At 38.2% G+C, this 21,504-nt stretch overlaps 1 protein-coding gene across 13 annotated transcripts in view; it reads left to right on the top strand.

Moving 5' to 3' along the window:
• The window catches only part of gulp1b (GULP PTB domain containing engulfment adaptor 1b), a 355,986-nt gene that overhangs the window by 213,134 nt on the left and 121,348 nt on the right, over positions 1 to 21,504 (top strand). For 9 of the 13 annotated variants that reach the window (XM_069934742.1, XM_069934741.1, XM_069934737.1 and 6 more), the window contains one exon: positions 16,671 to 16,697. The exons of 3 other annotated variants lie outside the window; for them this stretch is intronic. In XM_069934742.1, the coding sequence (XP_069790843.1) occupies positions 16,671 to 16,697 (27 nt within the window). Of the gene's footprint in view, positions 1 to 16,670; positions 16,698 to 21,236; positions 21,294 to 21,504 lie in introns of those variants that run through there. One more of the 13 variants, XM_069934745.1, reaches the window with a different exon arrangement.

Here is a 21,504-nt window from a genome sequence, read left to right as displayed (position 1 = left end):
CATCAGCGTGGACTCGATGCTGTCGGCTTCTGCCATCTCGAGTACTTCGATGTTAGGGATGAAGTCGCTCCAATGAATTTTGAGGATGGAGTGGAGACAACGCTGGTGGAAGCGTTCTAGGAGCCGTAGGTGATGCCGGTAGAGGACCCATGATTCGGAGTCAAACAGGAGTGTGGGTATGACAACGGCTCTGTATACGCTAATCTTTGTGAGGTTTTTCAGTTGGTCGTTTTTCCAGACTCTTTTGTGTAGTCTTTCAAAGGCGCTATTTGCCTTGGCGAGTCTGTTGTCTATCTCATTGTCGATCCTTGCATCTGATGAAATGGTGCAGCCGAGATAGGTAAACTGGTTGACCGTTTTGAGTTTTGTGTGCCCGATGGAGATGTGGGGGGGCTGGTAGTCATGGTGGGGAGCTGGCTGATGGAGAACCTCAGTTTTCTTCAGGCTGACTTCCAGGCCAAACATTTTGGCAGTTTCCGCAAAACAGGACGTCAAGCGCTGAAGAGCTGGCTCTGAATGGGCAACTAAAGCGGCATCGTCTACAAAGAGTAGTTCACGGACAAGTTTCTCTTGTGTCTTGGTGTGAGCTTGCAGGCGCCTCAGATTGAAGAGACTGCCATCCGTGCGGTACCGGATGTAAACAGCGTCTTCATTGTTGAGGTCTTTCATGGCTTGGTTCAGCATCATGCTCTCTTGTAAGCCTGAGCAATTTAGCATTGCAGTTCAGCATTCAGAAATCGAAAACCAAAAAGAGAGCAAACTTGCAAGGGGAACAAAAATGCACGACGTAAAAGCTTCTGCAATTATTTGGAAAAAAAATAGATTGGTGAGGATGATTGCAGTTAGAAACTAGATCATTATAACATACTGGATAATTATAATATACTTTACTTGAATTTGTGTGAAATGCTAAACTGTGCTGCACATTAAATAAAGCTAAAGTTCCATATGATATTGTAAGGAAATCAGCTTTTATTTCACTGTATAAAATTATTCAGCAGATTATCAACAGTTGGTGTTTCAAGAAGCATAGCCTTTACTCTTTGCAGACGATGCCGCTTTAGTTGCCCATTCAGAGCCAGCTCTTCAGCGCTTGACGTCCTGCTTTGCGGAAACTGCCAAAATGTTTGGCCTGGAAGTCAGCCTGAAGAAAACTGAGGTCCTCCATCAGCCAGCTCCCCACCATGATTACCAGCCCCCCCACATCTCTATCGGGCACACAAAACTCAAAACGGTCAACCAGTTTACCTATCTCGGCTGCACCATTTCATCAGATGCAAGGATCGACAATGAGATAGACAACAGACTCGCCAAGGCAAATAGCGCCTTTGGAAGACTACACAAAAGAGTCTGGAAAAACAACCAACTGAAAAACCTCACAAAGATAAGCATATACAGAGCCGTTGTCATACCCACACTCCTGTTCGGCTCCGAATCATGGGTCCTCTACCGGCACCACCTACGGCTCCTAGAACGCTTCCACCAGCGTTGTCTCCGCTCCATCCTCAACATCCATTGGAGCGCTTACATCCCTAACGTCGAAGTACTCGAGATGGCAGAGGTCGACAGCATCGAGTCCACGCTGCTGAAGATCCAGCTGCGCTGGATGGGTCACGTCTCCAGAATGGAGGACCATCGCCTTACCAAGATCGTGTTATATGGCGAGCTCTCCACTGGCCACCGTGACAGAGGTGCACCAAAGAAAAGGTACAAGGACTGCCTAAAGAAATCTCTTGGTGCCTGCCACATTGACCACCGCCACTGGGCTGATAACGCCTCAAACCGTGCATCTTGGCGCCTCACAGTTTGGCGGGCAGCAACCTCCTTTGAAGAAGACCGCAGAGCCCACCTCACTGACAAAAGGCAAAGGAGGAAAAACCCAACACCCAACCCCAACCAACCAATTTTCCCCTGCAACCGCTGCAATCGTGTCTGCCTGTCCCGCATCGGACTTGTCAGCCACAAACGAGCCTGCAGCTGACGTGGACTTTTTACCCCCTCCATAAATCTTCGTCCGCGAAGCCAAGCCAAAGAAAGAAGAGATCAGATTGTACAAGTGATGAAGAACAGAAAAATAAAACAGAAATTTAACTTTAAATTCCATCAATATCTAAAATGTGCTGTTGATGTGAAAATGAAAACAAAAGAGCTGGAAATGTTCTGCAGGCCAGACATGATCCATGGAAACATTGAAGTTAGTTGTTTGCTGAATACTTTTATCCTTTTCTGTTTTATTTAAATCACCAGCTAAAGGAAAAATAGGTTAATGATTTCAGATGAATTCAGAGAGAAAAAATAAAACCAATTCAGTGTTCAGGAAGAATATTTTTTATCAAAATCATTAAGTATCCAGATGCATCTTGTGGGATTTATTATTTTTAATTCGAGCCTTCAGCTGTTTTATTTTTATTATCCCTGGCAGCTTTAAAGAAAATAGCAAATGATTACTATAATTGTCATTTTCTGGATTATGCTAAGAATCATTTGGCCGAACATGTTCTAGTTCTCTCATTTGCAGCTTTTGTTTGCAGGTATTTTTTTTTGCAAATATCTTTAAATAGCTTCGGCTAGGTCTTTTTTCCATCTGGAAAGCCAGCCGTTAAACATTTCATAGCTTTCTGTCTCCTGTTGCTGTGCCAACCTTCAGGTATTTTTCTTTTAACAAAAGTCCATGCATTGCTGCCCCATTGGGACCCTGCCCTGAAAAACCAATGATTTAATTGCTTCTCAAGACTTATTCTTTTCCATCCATTTTTGCATTTTGGAATTTAATTTTCACGACATTATTTCACTTTTTTTCTTTTAGTTTTGTGTTGTAAAGCATTTCTAACTGGATAGCAACATGCATGTTAGGCACTTTGTTTTGAAGGTCAGTTTGACGTATGGAGGAGGGGAGTGTTTGAATGTTCATGACTTCAAATTGTGTCTCCAAAACAATTCATTTACATTTTATCATCCTAAAAGTTGTGATAAAGATTTTGCACAATATTTATTGGTTTCATTTTATTCAGGATGTGTCCTACTTCAGCTTGAATGGAGAATTTAGTTTTTGTCCCTTTGCCATTTCGATGATATGTGCTGGGAATAAATTGTAAATGATGATTCAAGAAACAGACATTTTGATGACTGTTTTTGCATAAACCTTGCCGTGGGAGAAATGTAACAGTAATTTAAATTAATTTTATTTATCGAGTTTTGTTTGCCTCTTTTAAAAATAATGAATACTTTAACAAGTAGCATTTGACAAGGTCCCCCATCAGAGACTAATTCCGAAAATCACGAGGCATGGGATCCACAGAGCTTTGGCTGTGTGGATTAAAAATTTGCTTGCATGCATGTGGAAAGTAGAGAGTAGTAGACGGAAAGTATTCTGCCTGTCAGTGACAATGGAGTTTCTGGGATGGATCTGTTCTGAGACCCCTGCTCTTGGTGATTTTTATAAATGACCTAGATTAAGAAGTGGAAGGATGGGTCAATAAGTTTGTGATGAGACAGGTTGGAGGAGTGTGGATAATGCTGAAGGTTGGCACAGGTTACAAAAGGATATAGACAGGATGCAGAGTTGGGAGGAAAAGTGGAAGATAAAGTTCTATCCAGATGCATTTTGGAAGGTCATGGTGCAAGATTAAGGGTCGGATACTTAACAGTGTGGAGCCACAGAGGGACCTTGGGGTCTAAATCCATCCATCTCCCCAGGTCACCACACAGGTTGATAGGATAGTTAAGAAGGCCTATGGGATGTTGGACTTTATTAATAAGGGGATTGAGTTCAAGACACAAAAGGTTATGTTGCAACTCTGCAAATCTCTGGTGAGACACACTTAGATACTGTGTTCTGTTATGGTCACATCATTATAGAACCATAGAACACTACAACACAGAAAACAGGCCATTCAGCCTTTCTAGTCTGTGCTGAAACATTATTCTGCTGGTCCCATTGACCTGAACCCAATCCACAATGCTCCAGACCTCGCCAATCCATGTATCTATTCAATTTATTCTTAAAACTTAAGATTGAGCCTGCATTTACCATGTCAGATGGCAGTTTGTTCCACACTCCCACTACTCTCTAAGTGAAGAGGTTCCCTCTAAATCTTTTCCCTTTCACCCTAAAGTCATGTCCTCCCGTATTTATCTCTCCTAATCTAAGTGGAAAGAGCCTACTTGCATTTACTCTTTCTATACCCCTTATAATTTTGTAAACCTCTATCATATCTCTCCTCATTCTTCTATGCTCCAAGAAATAAAGTCCTTATCTGTTTAACCTTTCACTGTAACTCAACTCCTGAAGACCTGGCAACATCCTAGTAAATCTTCTCTGTATTCTGTCAATCTCACTGATATACTTCCTTTAGTTAAGCAACCAGAACTGCAACCAATACTCCAAATTTGGCCTCGCCAGTGTTTTGTACAGCCTCACCATAACATTCCAACTCCTATGCACAACATTTTGATATATGGCCAAGATGCCAAAACTTTCTTCACAACCCTGTCTACCTGTGACACCACTTTTAAAGAATTATGGGTCTGTATTCCCAAATTCTTTGTTCCTCCACCCTCGTCAGTGCTCTATCGTTTACTGTGTATGTTCTATCTTGGTTTGTCTTTCCAAAATGCAACAACTCACACTTCTCTGCATTAAATTTCATCTGCCACCTCTGTCCCTTTTTTCCAGTTGGTCCAGATCCCTTTCAGAGTAATTTAAAAAGAATCAGTTTTCTTTCTTGGGTCTGTGGATATACTGGAGCAGATTTGAAGGCTTTCTGTGTAATTGCTGGGAATTCCTCGCTGTCCACAATGCCTCCAATCTGAATGTCATCTGCAAACTTGCTGATCCAATTTTCTACATTGTCATCCAGATCATTAATATAGACAACAAACAATAATGGCCCCAGCATTGATCCCCGAGGCACACCACCAATCACAAGCCTCCAGTCTGAGAAGCAAATTTCCACTACCGCTCTCTGTCTTCTCCTGTTCAGAGAATTTCAAATCCAGTTTACAACCTCTCCATGGATACCTAGTGTATGAACCTTCTGAACTAACCTCCCATGTTGGACCTTGTCAAAAAGCCTTACTAACATCCACAGCCTTTCTTTCATCTAGTTTCTTGGTAACTTCCTAAAAAAAACTCTTACGATTTCTTAAACATGACCTACTGTACACAAATCCATGCTGACTATTCTTAATCCGCCCTTGTCTGTCAAAATACTCTCAGAACATCCTCCAATAATTTACCTACTACTGGGATCAATAGGAAGGATGTGGAAGCTATGGAGAGCTAGCAGAGGAGTTTTACTAGGATGTTTTCAGGCAAGTTTAGGAGAACTGGGATTTTTCTCTTTGGAGCACAAAAGGATAAGAGGAGACTGAATAGAGGTCTAGAAGTTTCTGAGAATCATAGATAAAGTGGACAGCCAGCAAGGCAGGAATAGCAAGCACCAGGGGACATCTCTACAAATTGAAGGCAGGAAAGTTTAGGGGAGAAATCAGGAGTAAGTCTTTTTTTTTTTTTTTTTTTTTTTTTTTTTTTTTACACAAAGTGTTGAGGGTGCCTGTATTGCCTTGTTGGGGTGGTGGTAAAGGCCAAAACATTAGGGACATTTAAGAGGCTCTTAGACAGGCATGTGGATGAAATAAAAATAGAGGGTAATGATGTAGGAAGGGTTTAGAACTTTTTGTAGAAGGAACATGTGGGTCTGCACAACATCGCAGGGTGAAGGGCCTATAGTGTATACTATAACATAGTATAACATAAGCCTATACTTCTAATCCAACCAACCTTAAGTATCAAAAGTCAGAGCCATATATGATGGAAATATTTCTAAATCATGGGATTTCAGATGCCATTGATCATTATTAAATGTCTGTTGTCTGAATGATTGCTAGTATATTTCAGGGTAATTTATTTCTTAATATTTCAGAGAAAAAAATTGTGGTGATTACTATCCCATTGCCTAAACTGGCCATTATCAATGGGGGCCTTACCATCCCCTTGCGGTCCCCAGCACTTTTAAGTAAAAGCCTTGTTTTCTTTTCACCTCCCGTAACCTAAATAAGTTTTGATTTTTTTTTTGTGGTCAATAGAAGTATGGAAAAAAAATCAAAACTTGGCTCCTTCATAGGGAAGGAGACCCAAAAATTCTGAGCAGAGTCCTCAGGGGTCTATAGCCGAAAAAAGGTTGAGAATGGCTGCCCATTCTTTAAAAGTACTTTGCCTACAAGTGTCGAACAAGAAAGTCTTCAGAAGCAATACATAAAAGTGCTGGAGAGATTCAGTGAGTCAAAGCTGTTCTTTGGCCCCGAGACCTTTGTCAAGGTGTGTACAAAAAGCAGCTAGACACTTGAATAAGAAGGTGGAGGAGAGGAAGGAGGAAGGGGCAGAGCAAGGAGCACAGGCTAACAGGGAAGAGGTCATAGGTGGATATGGGTGAGAGGCCAAAAGAGAAAAAAGCTGAGATGGGGAGGGGGTAGCTCTGTAGAATGGAGAGGGAAGGGCTAGGCATCTGGAGGAAAGGAAAAAAAGGGATAGGGAAAGGAAGAGATAAGGGAGGTGTATAATGCAAAGTCAATGTTAATGGTGTCTAGTTGAAGAGTGAGCGCTCTCACTGACCACCCAACCAGTGTCTGCATCCAGTACATGATCTTCCACATTTCTTCCACCTTCAGCGTGATCCCACCACCAGACACCTCTTCCTCTCCCCTCTCTGCTTTTGTCAGAGACTGCTCTCTCCTCAACTCCCTTGTCCACTCATCACTTCCCACAAATTGATCTCTCTGTACCTATCCCTGTAACAGCAGGAAATCCTACACTTGTGCTGATACCTCTGCCCTCACCACCATTCAGGGCTCCAAATAGTCCTTCCAAGTGAAGCAAAACCACGTAAATTTGCAGGGATCATCTACTGCATCTAGAGTTCCCGTTGTGGCCTCCTCCACATCGGAAAGACTGGATGCAGGATTGGGAGGTGGCTTCATTGAGCACCTTCACGTTGTTCTTTGCAATAATGGTAGTCAACCATTTATATTACGCACACCCTTGTCACACCAATATGACTATGCATGGCCTCATGCACTGCTAAACCGAGGCTACCTGCAAATTGGAGGAACAGCACCAAATATTCTGTCTGGACGCTGTCCAACCAGATGTCTTTTCAAGTTTCCATTAGGCCCCCTCCACTGTCTCTTTCCCTCTGTGTCCTCCACTTCCCCACCCCTTCCCTCTCCATTCAGAGAGCTATCCCCATCTACTATAATTTCTCAGCTTTTTTTTCTCCTGCTCTTCCACCAATGACCTGTTGCCCCTTAGCTCACCTGTACTGCTCCCCATCCTCCTTCCTCTCCTACCCCCACCTTTTTATTCAGGTGCCTGGTTGTTTTTTTCTTGTTCCTCGACAAAGAGCCCAGGCCAGAAACGTTGGTTACTCTTTACTTCCTATAAGTTTTGTGCAAATTCCTGAATTTTTCCCAGCACTTTTGTGTATCACACTTTTTCTTTTGGAATTGTTTACTCAGAATTATTCTTGCTTTGTTCAGAAAACAGCCTGAAACCTTACTTCTGTATCCCTCCATTTGAATTGCATGGAAATAGCTGTTGTATTTTTGTACTTGAAATGTGGAAAGAAACATTGGCAAAATGTGACTAAACATAATATCATAAGTTTGAGTGCCTGGAAATTTTCTCATTAAAAAGATTTGGCCAAATTATATCATTATTTTAAAAATTGAGAGTTCTGTATTTATGACGAACTGGATTCTTTGAAAATGCCTGTGACCCAGTTGTTAATTACGACCTATACACTGGAGCATTACAGATATCACACACCAGTTTAGCATATTTATCTGCTGCTGGGTGCATTTAATGGAATTGTTCCTTGAAGGGCAGATCAAAGCTTCACAGAATTTTTTTTCCTTACTCTATTAATTTCAGTTTGTTGATTTGTATAGGGGCTTGGGGCTGATGAATTATTTTTGAAATTTGATGGCATTCCAGCTGGCTACTACATAGAATAGCAACAGTGCTCCTGTTCTTTCTGAAACCTTTTCATTTCAGGCACCTTCAGATTTACAACCAGTGTTTTATACTTTACCCCTTTATTAATATTGATTACCGTTCTGAAATGACTACAAGGAGTATCAGAAATGGCAAGAAGGAGGAAGAGTCAGCCACTCCATCTGCAGATTCCATTGCTGATACAGTAAAAGTTAATCAAGCAGGTAATCAAAACTACACTTGAAAAGGTTTTGCAGTTGATATCAGCAATTAACGAGCATCTGGGATCTTTGGAGGAAGATTTGGACACAGTTAACGACCGTGTTGGTAAATTAAAAGCTCTTGGTGCTGAAATGTCTGCTAATAACTATTAGCTGTGAAGGTGATTAACTTGGAGAGCAGAAGCAGACACCAAAATCTCCGAATCTTGGGTCTAGAAGAGGATACGGAATCTGGCCAGTTGACTGACTTCTTTTCAGACCGACTTGTGGAGGTTTTCGGATTTCTTTTCTACTAAGCCGGTTCTTGACAGAGCTCCTTGTTCCCTGGCTTCCAAACCAACTTCGAGACAATGTCCAAGACCAGTAATTCTCTGGCCTCATCTATACCAAGTAAAAGATCAGTATTCCGAGAGGCTCGTCAAAGAAGAAATCTTTATTTCACAGGGCAAAAAATTAAATTTTTTGAAGACTTCTGCCCTTAAGTAATGAACAAGCACAGAAAATATAAAGAGGTTATGGCTGAACTGTATCAGAAATTATTCGAGCCCACTTTGCTGTATCCAATGCACCTACGGATAGCGTTTGAAGATGGTCGCAAGGAATTTTTAAAATTGGTGGAAGAGGCTAGCAAAATCTTGAATGAATCTCCTTCAACAGTAAGTCTCAAATAAACTGCTAACTGATGTCTGATGCCAATCTACTGTTGAAGTTTGGCTGATCTCTTTGCATTATTAAATGGGGTAATATTCTTGCTTCCTTTATAGTTTAATAATCCGTGTTTTCTTTACTTTCCTGTTTAGTTTAATTGTTTTTTTTTGGTACAAAAGAGTTAAATGGATTATATTAACTTTATTTTAAGGTAAACTTTAATTTTCGACTTCTATTATTGATTTATCAATAATGCATGTTGCATGCTTAGTTTATTATAAGACCGTGGGAAAATAGGGTCAACACAAAAAAAACTGTATTTGTTCATGGTTTATTTTATATGTGGGAAATCTTCAAATAAGCATACATAGATTTTGGATACTTGAGCCTGTTTGTTTGTCTTTATAATTTTTGTTTTATTTTTACTATTAATAGTTTAGTATTACTTTAAGCCTGCTATCTAGTATATTTTGTGAATTTAATGCATTAGCATAATTTTTTTTCCATCGCTATTGCTGATTGGGAAAAGGCAATGTAAATTTAATACACATGCACATGTACAGTGCATCTTTACTGACAGTTCTTTCTTTCTCTGGTTATTTTTTTTCCTTCTGAATCTTTTTTCATTGTTTGGAAAAATTATTAATAACTTTTAAAATAAGGAGCTATATCTAAAATCTTCAGCAGAAATGCAAGAGGTTTAAATGTATTTTTTGAGCTTGTTGCTTTTTTCAGCAACTTTCAGAGCTGGGATCTTTGGAAGGGAGGATAGTTGTTTGGGTCTGCAAGGTGGTTATGGCTTCAGTCTTTGTGTAAGCTGTGTTATCTCACAGTCTTAAGGTGGCTGCTTGGAGATTGATTATGTACTGTACCTGATTTCTCTTATAACACTAATTAACAGTCATGATTAATCCAATCAGAGATGTATCATGGAATATTGAAGGTCTAAACTGTCCTATCAAATGCAGGAAATCGTTTGCACATGTCAAGCATCTACAAACTGATATTATTTTCTTATAAGGAACTTGTATCTGGTTTTATGTCAAAGTGGAAAGGGTGATGTTTCATTCTTCATCTTATGCTAAAGTTAGGGGAGTTTTTATTTTAATTAGACTATTCTCTTCATAAATCATAATATTAGATAAATATGGTCGGTATATTATTGTTACAAACAAACTACATAACAAAATGATAGATTTTGCTAATCTATATGCCCCTAACATTGATGATCTAAATTTTAAAAAAAACTTTTTTATTCAGCTCTACCAGATTTAACTCTTTACTCACACTGGTTTGGGGGGAGATTTTAATTGTTGGTTAAATCCAGGGTTAGATCGTTCATCCCCTAAATCTGCTTCTTTGAGTTAATCTTTTAAAAAAAAACAAATATTGGTTTTTCAGATGTTTGGCATTTATTTTCACCCTAACAGAAGAGAGTACTCATTCTTTTCTAATGTTCATCATTCTTACTGTTGATTTGATTTTTTTTTAAATCATGTGAATATCGGGGTATAGTGATTTCAGATCATATTGCTATCATTTTAGATTTGAATTTTACTGATTTCCTAAAAGGAAACATCAGTGTTTAAATTCTACTATACTCTCAGATAATGATTTTTTTGAAATTTATGGAGGAGCAAATTCATTTCTCCAACAATTTCAAGCTTGAATGTTTGGGACACTATGAAAGCATATCAGAGGATAAATTATTTCTTATGTAGTCTAACAAAGAAAGATTAGATTTAATTAATCAGATTAAACAAATTGATTTACAATATGCAGATGTTAAAAACCCTGAATTATGCAAAAAGAGATTTGAACTTAAGACTAAGTTTGATTTCCTTTTTTCTCATCCCATTGACCACAACTTTTGAGGAGTAAAAGTCAATTTATATACATGGTGGAAAATTTGGTAAGCTTTTGGCTAATCATTTTGAAAGGAATTGCTGCTAAGAGACAACTTGCTAAGATTTGGATGGGCAATACAAATGTTACTACAGATCATTGTAAAATAAATGATACATTTAGTGAATTCTATTTGAGATTGTATACATGAATTTAATAATGATAATAGCCTAAAAATGGACTTTTTGGACCTCAAATATTCCCACATTATCTCAGAAATGTCCAACTAGTCTGGAGGAACCCATTTGGCAAGAGGAAATACTTTTAGCCTTTTCTTCATTACAATCATATAAATAAATAAATGGGTTCCCTGTGGAATTTTTAAAATGTTTTTTTCTAAATTGCTTGTGCCTCAATTACATTTGGTGTCTAATGACTCATTTAAACAGGGTCATCTTCCACTATCTTTTAATGAAGCTTGCATCACTTTATTGAGGAAAAGGTGAAAGATCCACTTGAGTGTTCTTCCTACAGGCCAATGTCTTTATTGAATGTTGGCTAAAGTGTTGGCCCATAGACTGGAGAATATATTACCATTAATTAATTTTGATGATCAAACTGGCTTCATTAAAAATTAGTTATTCTTGTTTTAATATATGCTGTTTATTGAACATTTTATATTTACTGCCATTCCTGTTCCTGCATGTGTTCTTTTGTTAGACACAGAGAAATCATTTGATCGAGTAGAGTGGGATTATTTATTTGCAATTTTGAAGATAAAAATAACTTTGGACCATGTTTTATTAAATGGATTAAATTAAAATATTTATTTCCTAATGCTTCAGTCCTTACTAACTCACAACAATTAAAACCTTTTAATCTTAAATGGAATACTCATCAAGGTTGTCTTTTAAGTCCATTACTTTTTGACTTTGACTTAAGAGCTGTTAGCAATTGCCTTTCATGAGTGTAGAGATTTTTTAAGGGATTTATAGGAAAGGAATTGAACATAAAGTTTCCTTATATGCAGATGAACTTTTTCTTTTTATATCTAATCCATATACCACTTTACTATTCATATTATCTGTTCCATTTCAATTTAGTCAGTTTCTCAGGATACAAGATAAATATACATAAAAGTGAACATTTGCCCTTGTATGTTCCTATACTTAGGTATTTTAATTTCGCTTTTAAGATTGTGATTACAAAGAACTATAAACATCTTTTTTGGGAAAAAAATTTCTATTTTACTTAGAGGTTAAATCATCTCTAATGTGATCATCACCTTTATTAATTTCTATGATTTGTTGTATTAATTCTATTAATTCCACTGTTTAAGAAAAGAGGGAGGCAATAAAAAGGAAATTATAGGCCTATTAGCCTGATGTCATCAGTTGGAAAGTTATTGGAGTTGATCCTCAAGAATGAGGTTATGAAATAACGAGGTGCATGACATTATAGGTCTGAGCCAGCATAGTTTCATGAAGGGAAGATCCTGCCTGACCAACCTGTTGAAATTTTTTGAGGAAATCTCAAGTAGGATGGACAAGGGAGAGGCTGTGGATGAAGCTCATTTAGATTTTCAAAACGCCTTCGATAAGGTCCTGCTGCTTAATAAGATGAGGAATGTTTATTGGCTCTTGGACTGTATTCATTAGAGTATAGAAGAATGAAATCTCTTGGTGCCTGCCACATTGACCACCGCCAGTGGGCTGATACTGCCTCCAACCATGCATCTTGGCACCTCACAGTTTGGCGGGCAGCAACCTCCTTTGAAGAAAATCGCAGAGCCCACCTCACTGACAAAAAACAAAGGAGGAAAAACCCAACACCCAACCCCAACCCACCAATTGTGCCTTGCAACCGCTGCAAGTGTGCCTGCCTGTCCCGCATCGGACTTGTCAGTCACCAACAAGCCTGCAGCAGATGTGGACATACCCCTCCATAAATCTTCAACCACGAAGCCAAGCCAAAGAGAGAGAGAAGAATGAGAAGGAATCTCATAGAAACATTTCAAATGCTGAAAGGTTTGGACAGTGTAGATGTGAATAAAATGTTTCCCTTGGTGGGTCGATTCAGGATAAGAGGATGCAGTCTTGGAATTAGAAGGTACCCATTTAAAACAAAGATGAGGAGAAATTTCTTTAGCCAGAGAGTCAGCGATTTGTGGAATTCGTTGCCACATTCATCTGTGGAGTCCTGATCATTGGGGGAGTTTAAAGAGAAGATTGATAGGTATCTAATTAGTCAGGGTATCAAGGTATATGGGGAAAAGGACAGAATTTGGAACTAGATTCAAGAATGGTTTAGCTCAGGATGGAATTGCAGAGCAGACTTGATGGGCTGAACAGCCTACTTCTGTTCCTTTATCTTGTGAAGATGAGCATCTTACCTAATGTTTTTGTATCTTTTCCAATCTATACCAATTTTTATTCCTAAATCCTTTTTATTAATTCACTTGATTCGCATTTATATATATCTATATATCAAGGAAAATGTTCCCACTTAAATAAAGTCCATCTTCAAAAATCCTAAGGAGTGGTGTTTTGGCATGTCCTAATTTTTCATTTTATTATTGGGCAGTCAATATACATGATTCTTTTTTTGCAATTTGATAATAGAGTTGTTCACCCCACATGAGTAAAAAAGGAATTAAATTTTACTAATAATAGTTCCTTGTTGGTAATTCTTTTTTTAATACTTTATTTTAGAATTTAATACATGTAGTATATAAACATTTGTTTACATCCATCATATTAATAAAGGTTAATGCTGACTTCAAAAGAGAATTACACTACTCCCCTTAAAACTAAAACCCTCCCAAACCCCAATCCCCTAGACCAAATCAATCATAAGGTATATATTTTTATATTGTATAGTAACATATTAAGGGAAAAAAAAGAAAAAAGAGAAAAATTACTGGATTGTACTCAGATAGGCTATGGTACACCAATGAGTTATCTGCTCCATCGGGTGGGATCGTATGAAAATTAAATCTTTTGCATATATGGGCTCCATATTTGTAAATATGTATTGTTCTTATTTCTCAAATTATAAGTAATTTTTTTCCAATAGAATAGACATTTAAATTTCTGCATGTAATCAGTCGACACCCAAACATGAATCTGACTTCCAAGTAACTGCAATACACTTTCTTATCACAACCAATACTATTTTCACAAACTTCCTTTGATTTAATGAAAGTTCCAGTTCAGGGGATTTCCCCATCCACATTCCCCAATAAAATAATCAGGATTATGTGGGAATAAAATACCCGTAATTTGTTCTAGCAGTTTCCCTAATTCACCCAAAAAGGTCTCACTTTTGGAGATGCCCATGTAGAATGAATAAAAGTATCTTCATCTATACCACACCTAAAGTACTTATTTGATAAATCTGATTTTATTTTATTCAATTTATATGACATGATATATAAATGATACATAAAGTTGTACTGTACCAATCTACATCATGATTAATTGTATTAGACATGCATTCTCTGCTTAAATCCATCCATGTTTGTTCATCTGTTGTAATGTTCAAATCCTGTTCCCATTTCTGTTTAGATTTATATCAGGTTTACAAATTGTTCTTTGTAGTAGAAGATACATTACAGAAGTAAATTTCCAAACTGTTCTTCATCTAATAAGAGTTTCCACTTCACTGCATGGGGGTAACAAACTTTCTGATCAAAAATTTGTTATCTTGCGAAAAAAAGATATCAAACTATTCTGAAACAAAGGGCTATAGGATGATACATCTCCTTTAGTTCCAATTTCTCCATCCATCTTACCCCAAATATCTATTAAATACTTTAGTTCCTGTCATCAATCTTAAATTCCATTTGTAGATAAAAAGTACTTTTTTCCAATTTTCCCTCCTTCAAAAAAGAACACAAAGAAGGATGATGACAAAATTAATAGATATCTATCTCAAATATATCAACCTGTGCTATCCTTGGAAGAACAGACAGTGCAGAATTCCCCTATTGACCAGTTAGAAATTAAAGCAGCAATGAGTTTTTGCAAAGCAATAAGGCCCCAGGGGAAAATGGCTTCCTGGCTGAATTTTATGAGGAATTTAAAGAGCAATTACTTCCTCTATTATGGATATGATTCATTAAGCTTCAGTAACACATACTTTGCATGAATCTTTTTCTTGTTGGTAATTCTTGGGTCTTCTCTATCTTCTTTATAGAAGCCTCTTTCAGGTGGCCACAATCTCCGACTAAAGCCGCACATTGTACTCCTCTGCGGCTGTTGGGTGGCCATCTGAAACTGGAGTACCCGACCAGGAGGTCTACTTGCCTAACCCTTCTCCAGTAGGTGTAATATTCTGCTTGGAGTCTCCCCCATTGCAGCTGAAAGCAGCAGGGGCTGCCAGGGGCGGGCTGATGATGTTGCGGTGACGTCGTCACCCATCGACTCTGGGTTTCCATGGTGTTTTTTTTTTGTTTTTTTTAAATACACAGCACATTGTAAGTTAAACAAGAAAGTCTGCAGATGCAATATTACTTTAAAGCTTTAATTTTAATGCATTAGTACTTAATGGAGGTGCTGAATGGAAGTGCGTATGTGTAGTTGAAACAAAAAACCTGGTCATAATAATACATTCTGCGCCCAAAAGGTAAAGTACAGTACTGGTTTAAAAAATGGTAGTCTGCATTAACACTCTCTTGCCTATCCATACTTCAGAATAATTTAAATTTTATTTTATCATTCTCTTTTATCAGGTGTTCTAAACATAAATCATTCAGGGAAACATCGCAAGATAAAAAGATACTGGTTGACAAAAGCTATCAGCTCCAGCGGCAAATGAATCCCCAAATTTTCCTTGCTTTAAAACCAAAGCAAGGGTGACGTTGCAGTAAGCAGCCAGTCATGCAGAGATTTTAATTAATAATTCATATCTGCAGCTTCTGTGCTTCTTTTCAAAGCACTGCAAGTTCGCATATCACATCGCTGAGCACATATTTTATATTTATCAAATAATATGCTTCAGAATTTACCAACGTCGCTCTCACGAGGACTCGGACAAATGCAATACTTTGGATGAAATGTTGTTTCTCTGGTCATTTTTTCTCTCTCTAGGTCTCCATTCAGCTGAATAAGAATAAGAATTTATATCCCCCGAATCCTTTTGCAGTATTCACCATGCAAACTTATTGCAGCAGCGATGCCGTAATGTACATCTCGCTCAATGGGTTGATAAGTGTGCAACATACTTTAGGAAATGTTTGTTTTACTGTCAGGGTTGGTTTTTTTTTTTTATTGCGTTGTCAGCGCTACGATCAACAGTCCAATTATTCAAATGAGAATTAATCGAGAACCTGAGGGATGCAGGGTGAAATTCATTTGTACAGCTGCAAATAAAAAATGCGCTAGATGCAAACTCAAAATATACCATTAATTTGGTTTTTTTTTTGTTTGAGCTTTGAGACTTTTTTGTGTCTTGATATTGTTTGTCAGTCATGCCTTGACGTGCTGTAAATGACATCTTTCAGGTGTTCCACGGAAGATCATGCATCGGCAGTCGCAGCTGGGAGAGTGCAGCTGGCACGTTCAAATGACAGAAAGACATCCTCTCTATGGCCACCTGAATGTGCCAGCTGCACTCCCCCAGCCGCGACTGCCAGTGCATGATCTTCTGCGGAACACCTGAAAGTGTCTATAAATTAACTGACAACCCAATCATTAAACAGTTTGAGAATATGGGCACACTTTTGAAGGTTTTTTGGATTTCAGAGATTTTCTCTTATTCACCCAGTTATATCCAGTCATCTTTTCCAACCTTCTTTGCAAGATGCAGCTTTTAATGAGTGGCATATATTTGTTATTAAATGTTTTAAAGACCCTTTTATTAACAACAATTTTTCATCCTTCGAACAATTGGTTGTAAAATTTAATTTATCTAAAGTTCATTTTTTTAGATATTTACAAATTGGGCATTTTGTTCAATCCTAGATTCCTAATTTTCCTGGAATTCCCAAGGTAAATATTCATTTTTTTGAATTACAACCTCCTTACAAAGGCTTAATATCTCTTATTGTCAACAAAGTGGTCAATTTAATACAAGGCTCATCAAGAACGCCTGGGAAGAAGATTTGAACCTTTTAATGTCCATTGAGTGGTGGAATGCTATTCTTAAACCGATTAACACTGCATCCTTCTGTTGCAATTTAAGTGGGTCATAGAGAGCATATGTCTAAAATTAAACCATCTCGATTTTATCGAGACACAAATCCTTGGCCTGCCCGAGCTAAGTTTCAGGTAAAACCAGCGCCACCTCCCCGGGGAACTGAGGAAGATAGCGCTGGAGTTCATAAACGGCAGCTCCAGCCTCCCGAGCAGCATCAATCGTGCAAATGTGGGCCACAGGCTGCACTTCTACCTGCAAGGAGAGGGCCAAGCCTCTGCAGTCCAGTACTGCTGGACTGTCAGTGGGGGGGGGGGGGGGGGAGGGACCTAAACCCCGTAGACAGATTGAATTGCCACTTTGACACAGGAGGAAGAAATAGTCGGGACCAAAGAGGAAGATATTCAACCAGTAACAGAAAAGGAGGAAATAATATTGTATCAGGGTAGGCCCTCATCTTATGCTGAAGTTAACGCTGGACCACCAGTTGAGACTTCTGTAGTTCCTTATGTGAATCCAGCAAATCATTTTGATGCTTTATCTAATGTGACAGATTATGTTGTGTTTGTATTGTATATAGATATGATTTTGGGAGATAAATCGGGGCAGGTTTTTTTTAGTGTAGGTCACATACAAGCACTTTAAAACAGATCTCTGCTCATGCTAGACAGGCCGGCACCAAGAGCCTTGAAAAAGCTTTGGAGAGTGCCCAAGAGACTTCACTAATGGATTGTTGTTTACGAAAAGGCAACAGGTGAAAGAACTCATCAGAGCCGCAGGCTGTTTGGAGTGGAACTTGCTGTTCTAAGAGGGCCATGTGGTTTTGCAAGCAGAGAGAGAGAAAAACAGGCTTTATCTCAGAGAGCGAGAGAGAGAAATCAGTTCTGCAGTTCCACAGTCAGCAGCAGCTGGGACTGGAACAGGACAAGCTGGAAAGCTTGTGGAAAAACCCCATTTGCAAGGCTGGTTGTGACTGCTTAGTTCATCCTGGTCAAAGCCCTTGCAAGAGGAGAGGACTGGCTGCCTAATGTTTCACTTGAAATAAAAGAAACAAAAAGGAACTCTTTGGTGACCTGAAAGAAAGAGGTTATCATCTGGAGAACCCTGAGGGGGAAAGTTTCTTCAGCAAGCATTGAAGTGACTGGTTACAGGAATCAGTTGTGGGTGTCCAGTGAACAACAAATCTCTCTCAGAAAACCGACAATAACCTTCCTGAGCGGTAACCATTTACCTTTCAAACACCAAAGCCTGGTGAACTTTATAAATGTTAAATTATGTGCACACTATAAGAATTGCCTGCAACCAATGAACTTGGAGGAATGAGAAGTGAGATTGGAATGTGAATCAAAGAACTTTTCTGAACTTATACACACATTACATACACGTGTGCTTAGAATTAGAAGGGGGCTAAGTTAGTTAAGTTAATAGTGATAATTTAAAATGTGATTCTGATTTCATGTTTAGAGATATTTAAAATCAACTTTTGTTTAAGTAACCATTTGTCTTCATGAATATCTACTGCTGCTGGGTTTTGGGGTCCCCTGGGCTCGTAACACTAAATAAATTCAAACTTTGTCAACTCAAATGAGTCAAGGTTTTACATCTATTACAAATCAGTTTGAAACAAAATTTACTATTATGAAAAAAAAGCTTACTATTAAGACTGATCTTTCAGTGTGTGAAGACAGTGGATAAAATGCAGATTATATTTCAGAGAGTTGAGGAAGATTTTGTAGAGCAATATAAAGATACAGTTGGTAAGTTTGAAGACTCTTACTGCCTGAGAAGTTCAAAGAGATTATTTATTGAAAAAATTGTGATGTTTTGGACAAAGCCTTAGAAATAATGTGAAGATTATAGGCTTGCCTGAAGATTTTGAAGGCTCAGATCCAGTACAGTTTTTACAGAAATGGATTCCTGAGGTTTTCGGAAAGGAATACTTCCTGAATGGTTTGGAGTTGGATAGAGCTCATAGAACTATCAGGAAGACACCTTTTCCTGGTCAATCACCACGCTCTATCTCAATAAGGTGTTTGCGTTATCAAGATAAAGAGATGATTTTGAGAGTTGCAGTGCAAAGTACGAGAAATGTCAGACCCCCCCCCCCCTTGTTGTTTGGGAAAAATAGAGTATTATTTTATGCTAATCCGAGTCCAACTATTATTAAACGTCATAAGGAGTTTAATCTTGCTAATGCTGCATTATGGAAAATCTATATAAATTCGCTTTCAGATACGTAGCTACACTTAAGATTTTTTAATGCAGAATTTCAATTGCAATTCTTTACTGATGATGTTGATGCTGTGATATTTGATTATTCGTTGCCTGATAATAGGCAGGGAGTCGAGATTAATTCTTTCAAATAATGATGTTGACTCAAAATAATAGTAAAAATGGTTTACAGAAGGTGGAATGCCATGAACAGACTGAAATTGATATTGATGATCATCAGGTTAATAGAGATGGAGGCAGCTGATCGTACTTGATATATTGAAGATTGTTGTTGTTTTCTTTTTTATCTGATTGTTCTGTTCAGGGGAGGTGGATTTGTCTATTTCTCCTTTCGAAGTCTCTGGCCACTTGATGGCATTGGTCGCTTCTCATAAAATGGAGGGAGTAGGGGGGGGGGTCATACTGTTTAACAGTGTTTTTTCTTTGGGGATTTTTTTCTTAGGGGTTTCTTTATTTTCTTTATTGGATAGATGTATTTTTTGAAGTGTAACCCTGGATCGGAGTCCCACTATTGTGGGTGGGAATTAGACGTTTATAGTACTAAATATATTAATGGCTAATTTAAATTTTGTAACATTTCATGTTAATGGTCTCAATAATATGATTAAGAGAAAGAGGGTTTTGGTTTACATAAATTAAAGTAGATATTGCATTTTTACAAGAGACTCATTTGACTGAGAAGGAACATCAAAAGTTAAAAAGAGACTGGGTCGGTCAGGTTATAGCTTTTTAATTCGAAATTCACATTTAGAGAGATTATAGAAACACTTAAATCTATGCTGAATATGAAATCTCCTGGTGAAGATGGATATACATTGGAATTTTATAAAAAAAATTAAGATTAATTAATGTCCCTTTGATGGATGTTTTGAAACAAGCAATGGAGGTTCACTCCTTACCGGATTCCTTTTCTAATCCTATTATAACAGTTCGACCTAGGGATAGAGATCTGTTAAAAACTGAATCCTACAGACCTATTTCTTTATTAAGTGTTGATTATAAAATTGTAGCTAAGGTTTCAGCAAACAGGTTGTCTAACTATTACCATGGATAATTCATTTAGATCAGGCTGGATTATTAAGAATCATTATTCTGCAGATAATATTGCAAAATTAATTAGTTTAATTAATATTTCTCAGAAGAAATCCAACTTCCCAATGGTTTTATCATTAGATGCTGAAAAGGCATTCAATAAGTTGGAATGTTTTTTTTTAAATTTAAAGAAATGGAAAAATTTAGGTTTTGATCTTTATTAGTTGGATTAAATTCTTCTGCTCGACTGGTGATAAATGGCCAAGTATCATCATCTTTTTTTATTAAGGCCCTTCCAGGTTGGCCCTCCGCCTTGAGACTGGCGACAGGAGCAGATTTAAAACTTTGAATGCACTTTTCGGGTGGCAGCCCTAAAAAGCTGCTGCATCGTTAACTGGTCCACGTGAAAGGGCTTATTCATATCCAGAGGCACCTCCAGTTCTGATGGAGGTTGGGCGACTTGTGCCATAGCATTACCTGTCATAAATATGTGGAATAGCAATGGCTGTCTTCCCTACCCATACTCCCCCACGCAGGTGGAACTACTATGTATTTTCCACAACGGTACCAGTTGCGTGGGGAAGTATGGGTAGGGAAGACTGCTATTGAAATGCAGTATTTTGAGCTTCAGAGAGCTGCACCGATGCAGGAGAGGCCAGTCAGGGTGTCACAGCCCGCACCGGTTGCCACTGCCCCGAAGGCCACTGCCACGAATGCCACTGCCAACCTCCTCTTCCCAGCGGGGTGGGGGGCTGTCAGGCAGCGGGAAGTTGGATTGCAGACTGCTGGAGTCATCAGCCCATCCCAGGTAGCCACTTAAAGTGGCTGCCCATTCAGGTGTGTAAGAGGTCGGTGCCTCTGAAGTGCTTCCACTGCTTTCAGGTGAGTATGTCTTTAGTTTCAAGGGGTGAGATTATGTGGCCTTACAAGGGGGTGTTCAGGCCACCTGAAAGGGTCTTTAGAGAGATCTACTAGACAAGGGTGCCCTTTGTCCCCGGCATTATTTGTATTAGCTATTGAACCTTTAGCACAATTGATAAGACAGGATAGTAGTATTAAGGGTATTAGAGTTAATTCTGAAAAATTTAAGATTAATTTATTTTCTGATGAAATTTTGATTTACTTTACAGAACCGCCAAATTCATCAATCTTCTATGAGAGATTGAAACAATATGGATAAATATCAGGTTCTAAGATTAATTGAGATAAAAGTGAGATTTTTCTGTTAGCTGTTGGTGATTATACTCAATGTATGAAAATTGTTCAATTTAAATGGTCAGATCAAATCAAATATTTATATATTAAAATTGATAATCAGATCATTTATGTAAACTCAATTATTTACCTCTATTTAATAAAATTAAAGAGTATTTAAATAGATGGAAAAATTTACCTATA

This window comes from Narcine bancroftii, chromosome 4, assembly GCF_036971445.1.
Source record: "Narcine bancroftii isolate sNarBan1 chromosome 4, sNarBan1.hap1, whole genome shotgun sequence".
Taxonomy (NCBI): domain Eukaryota; kingdom Metazoa; phylum Chordata; class Chondrichthyes; order Torpediniformes; family Narcinidae; genus Narcine; species Narcine bancroftii.
This window is presented reverse-complemented; position numbering and strand designations above follow the sequence as displayed.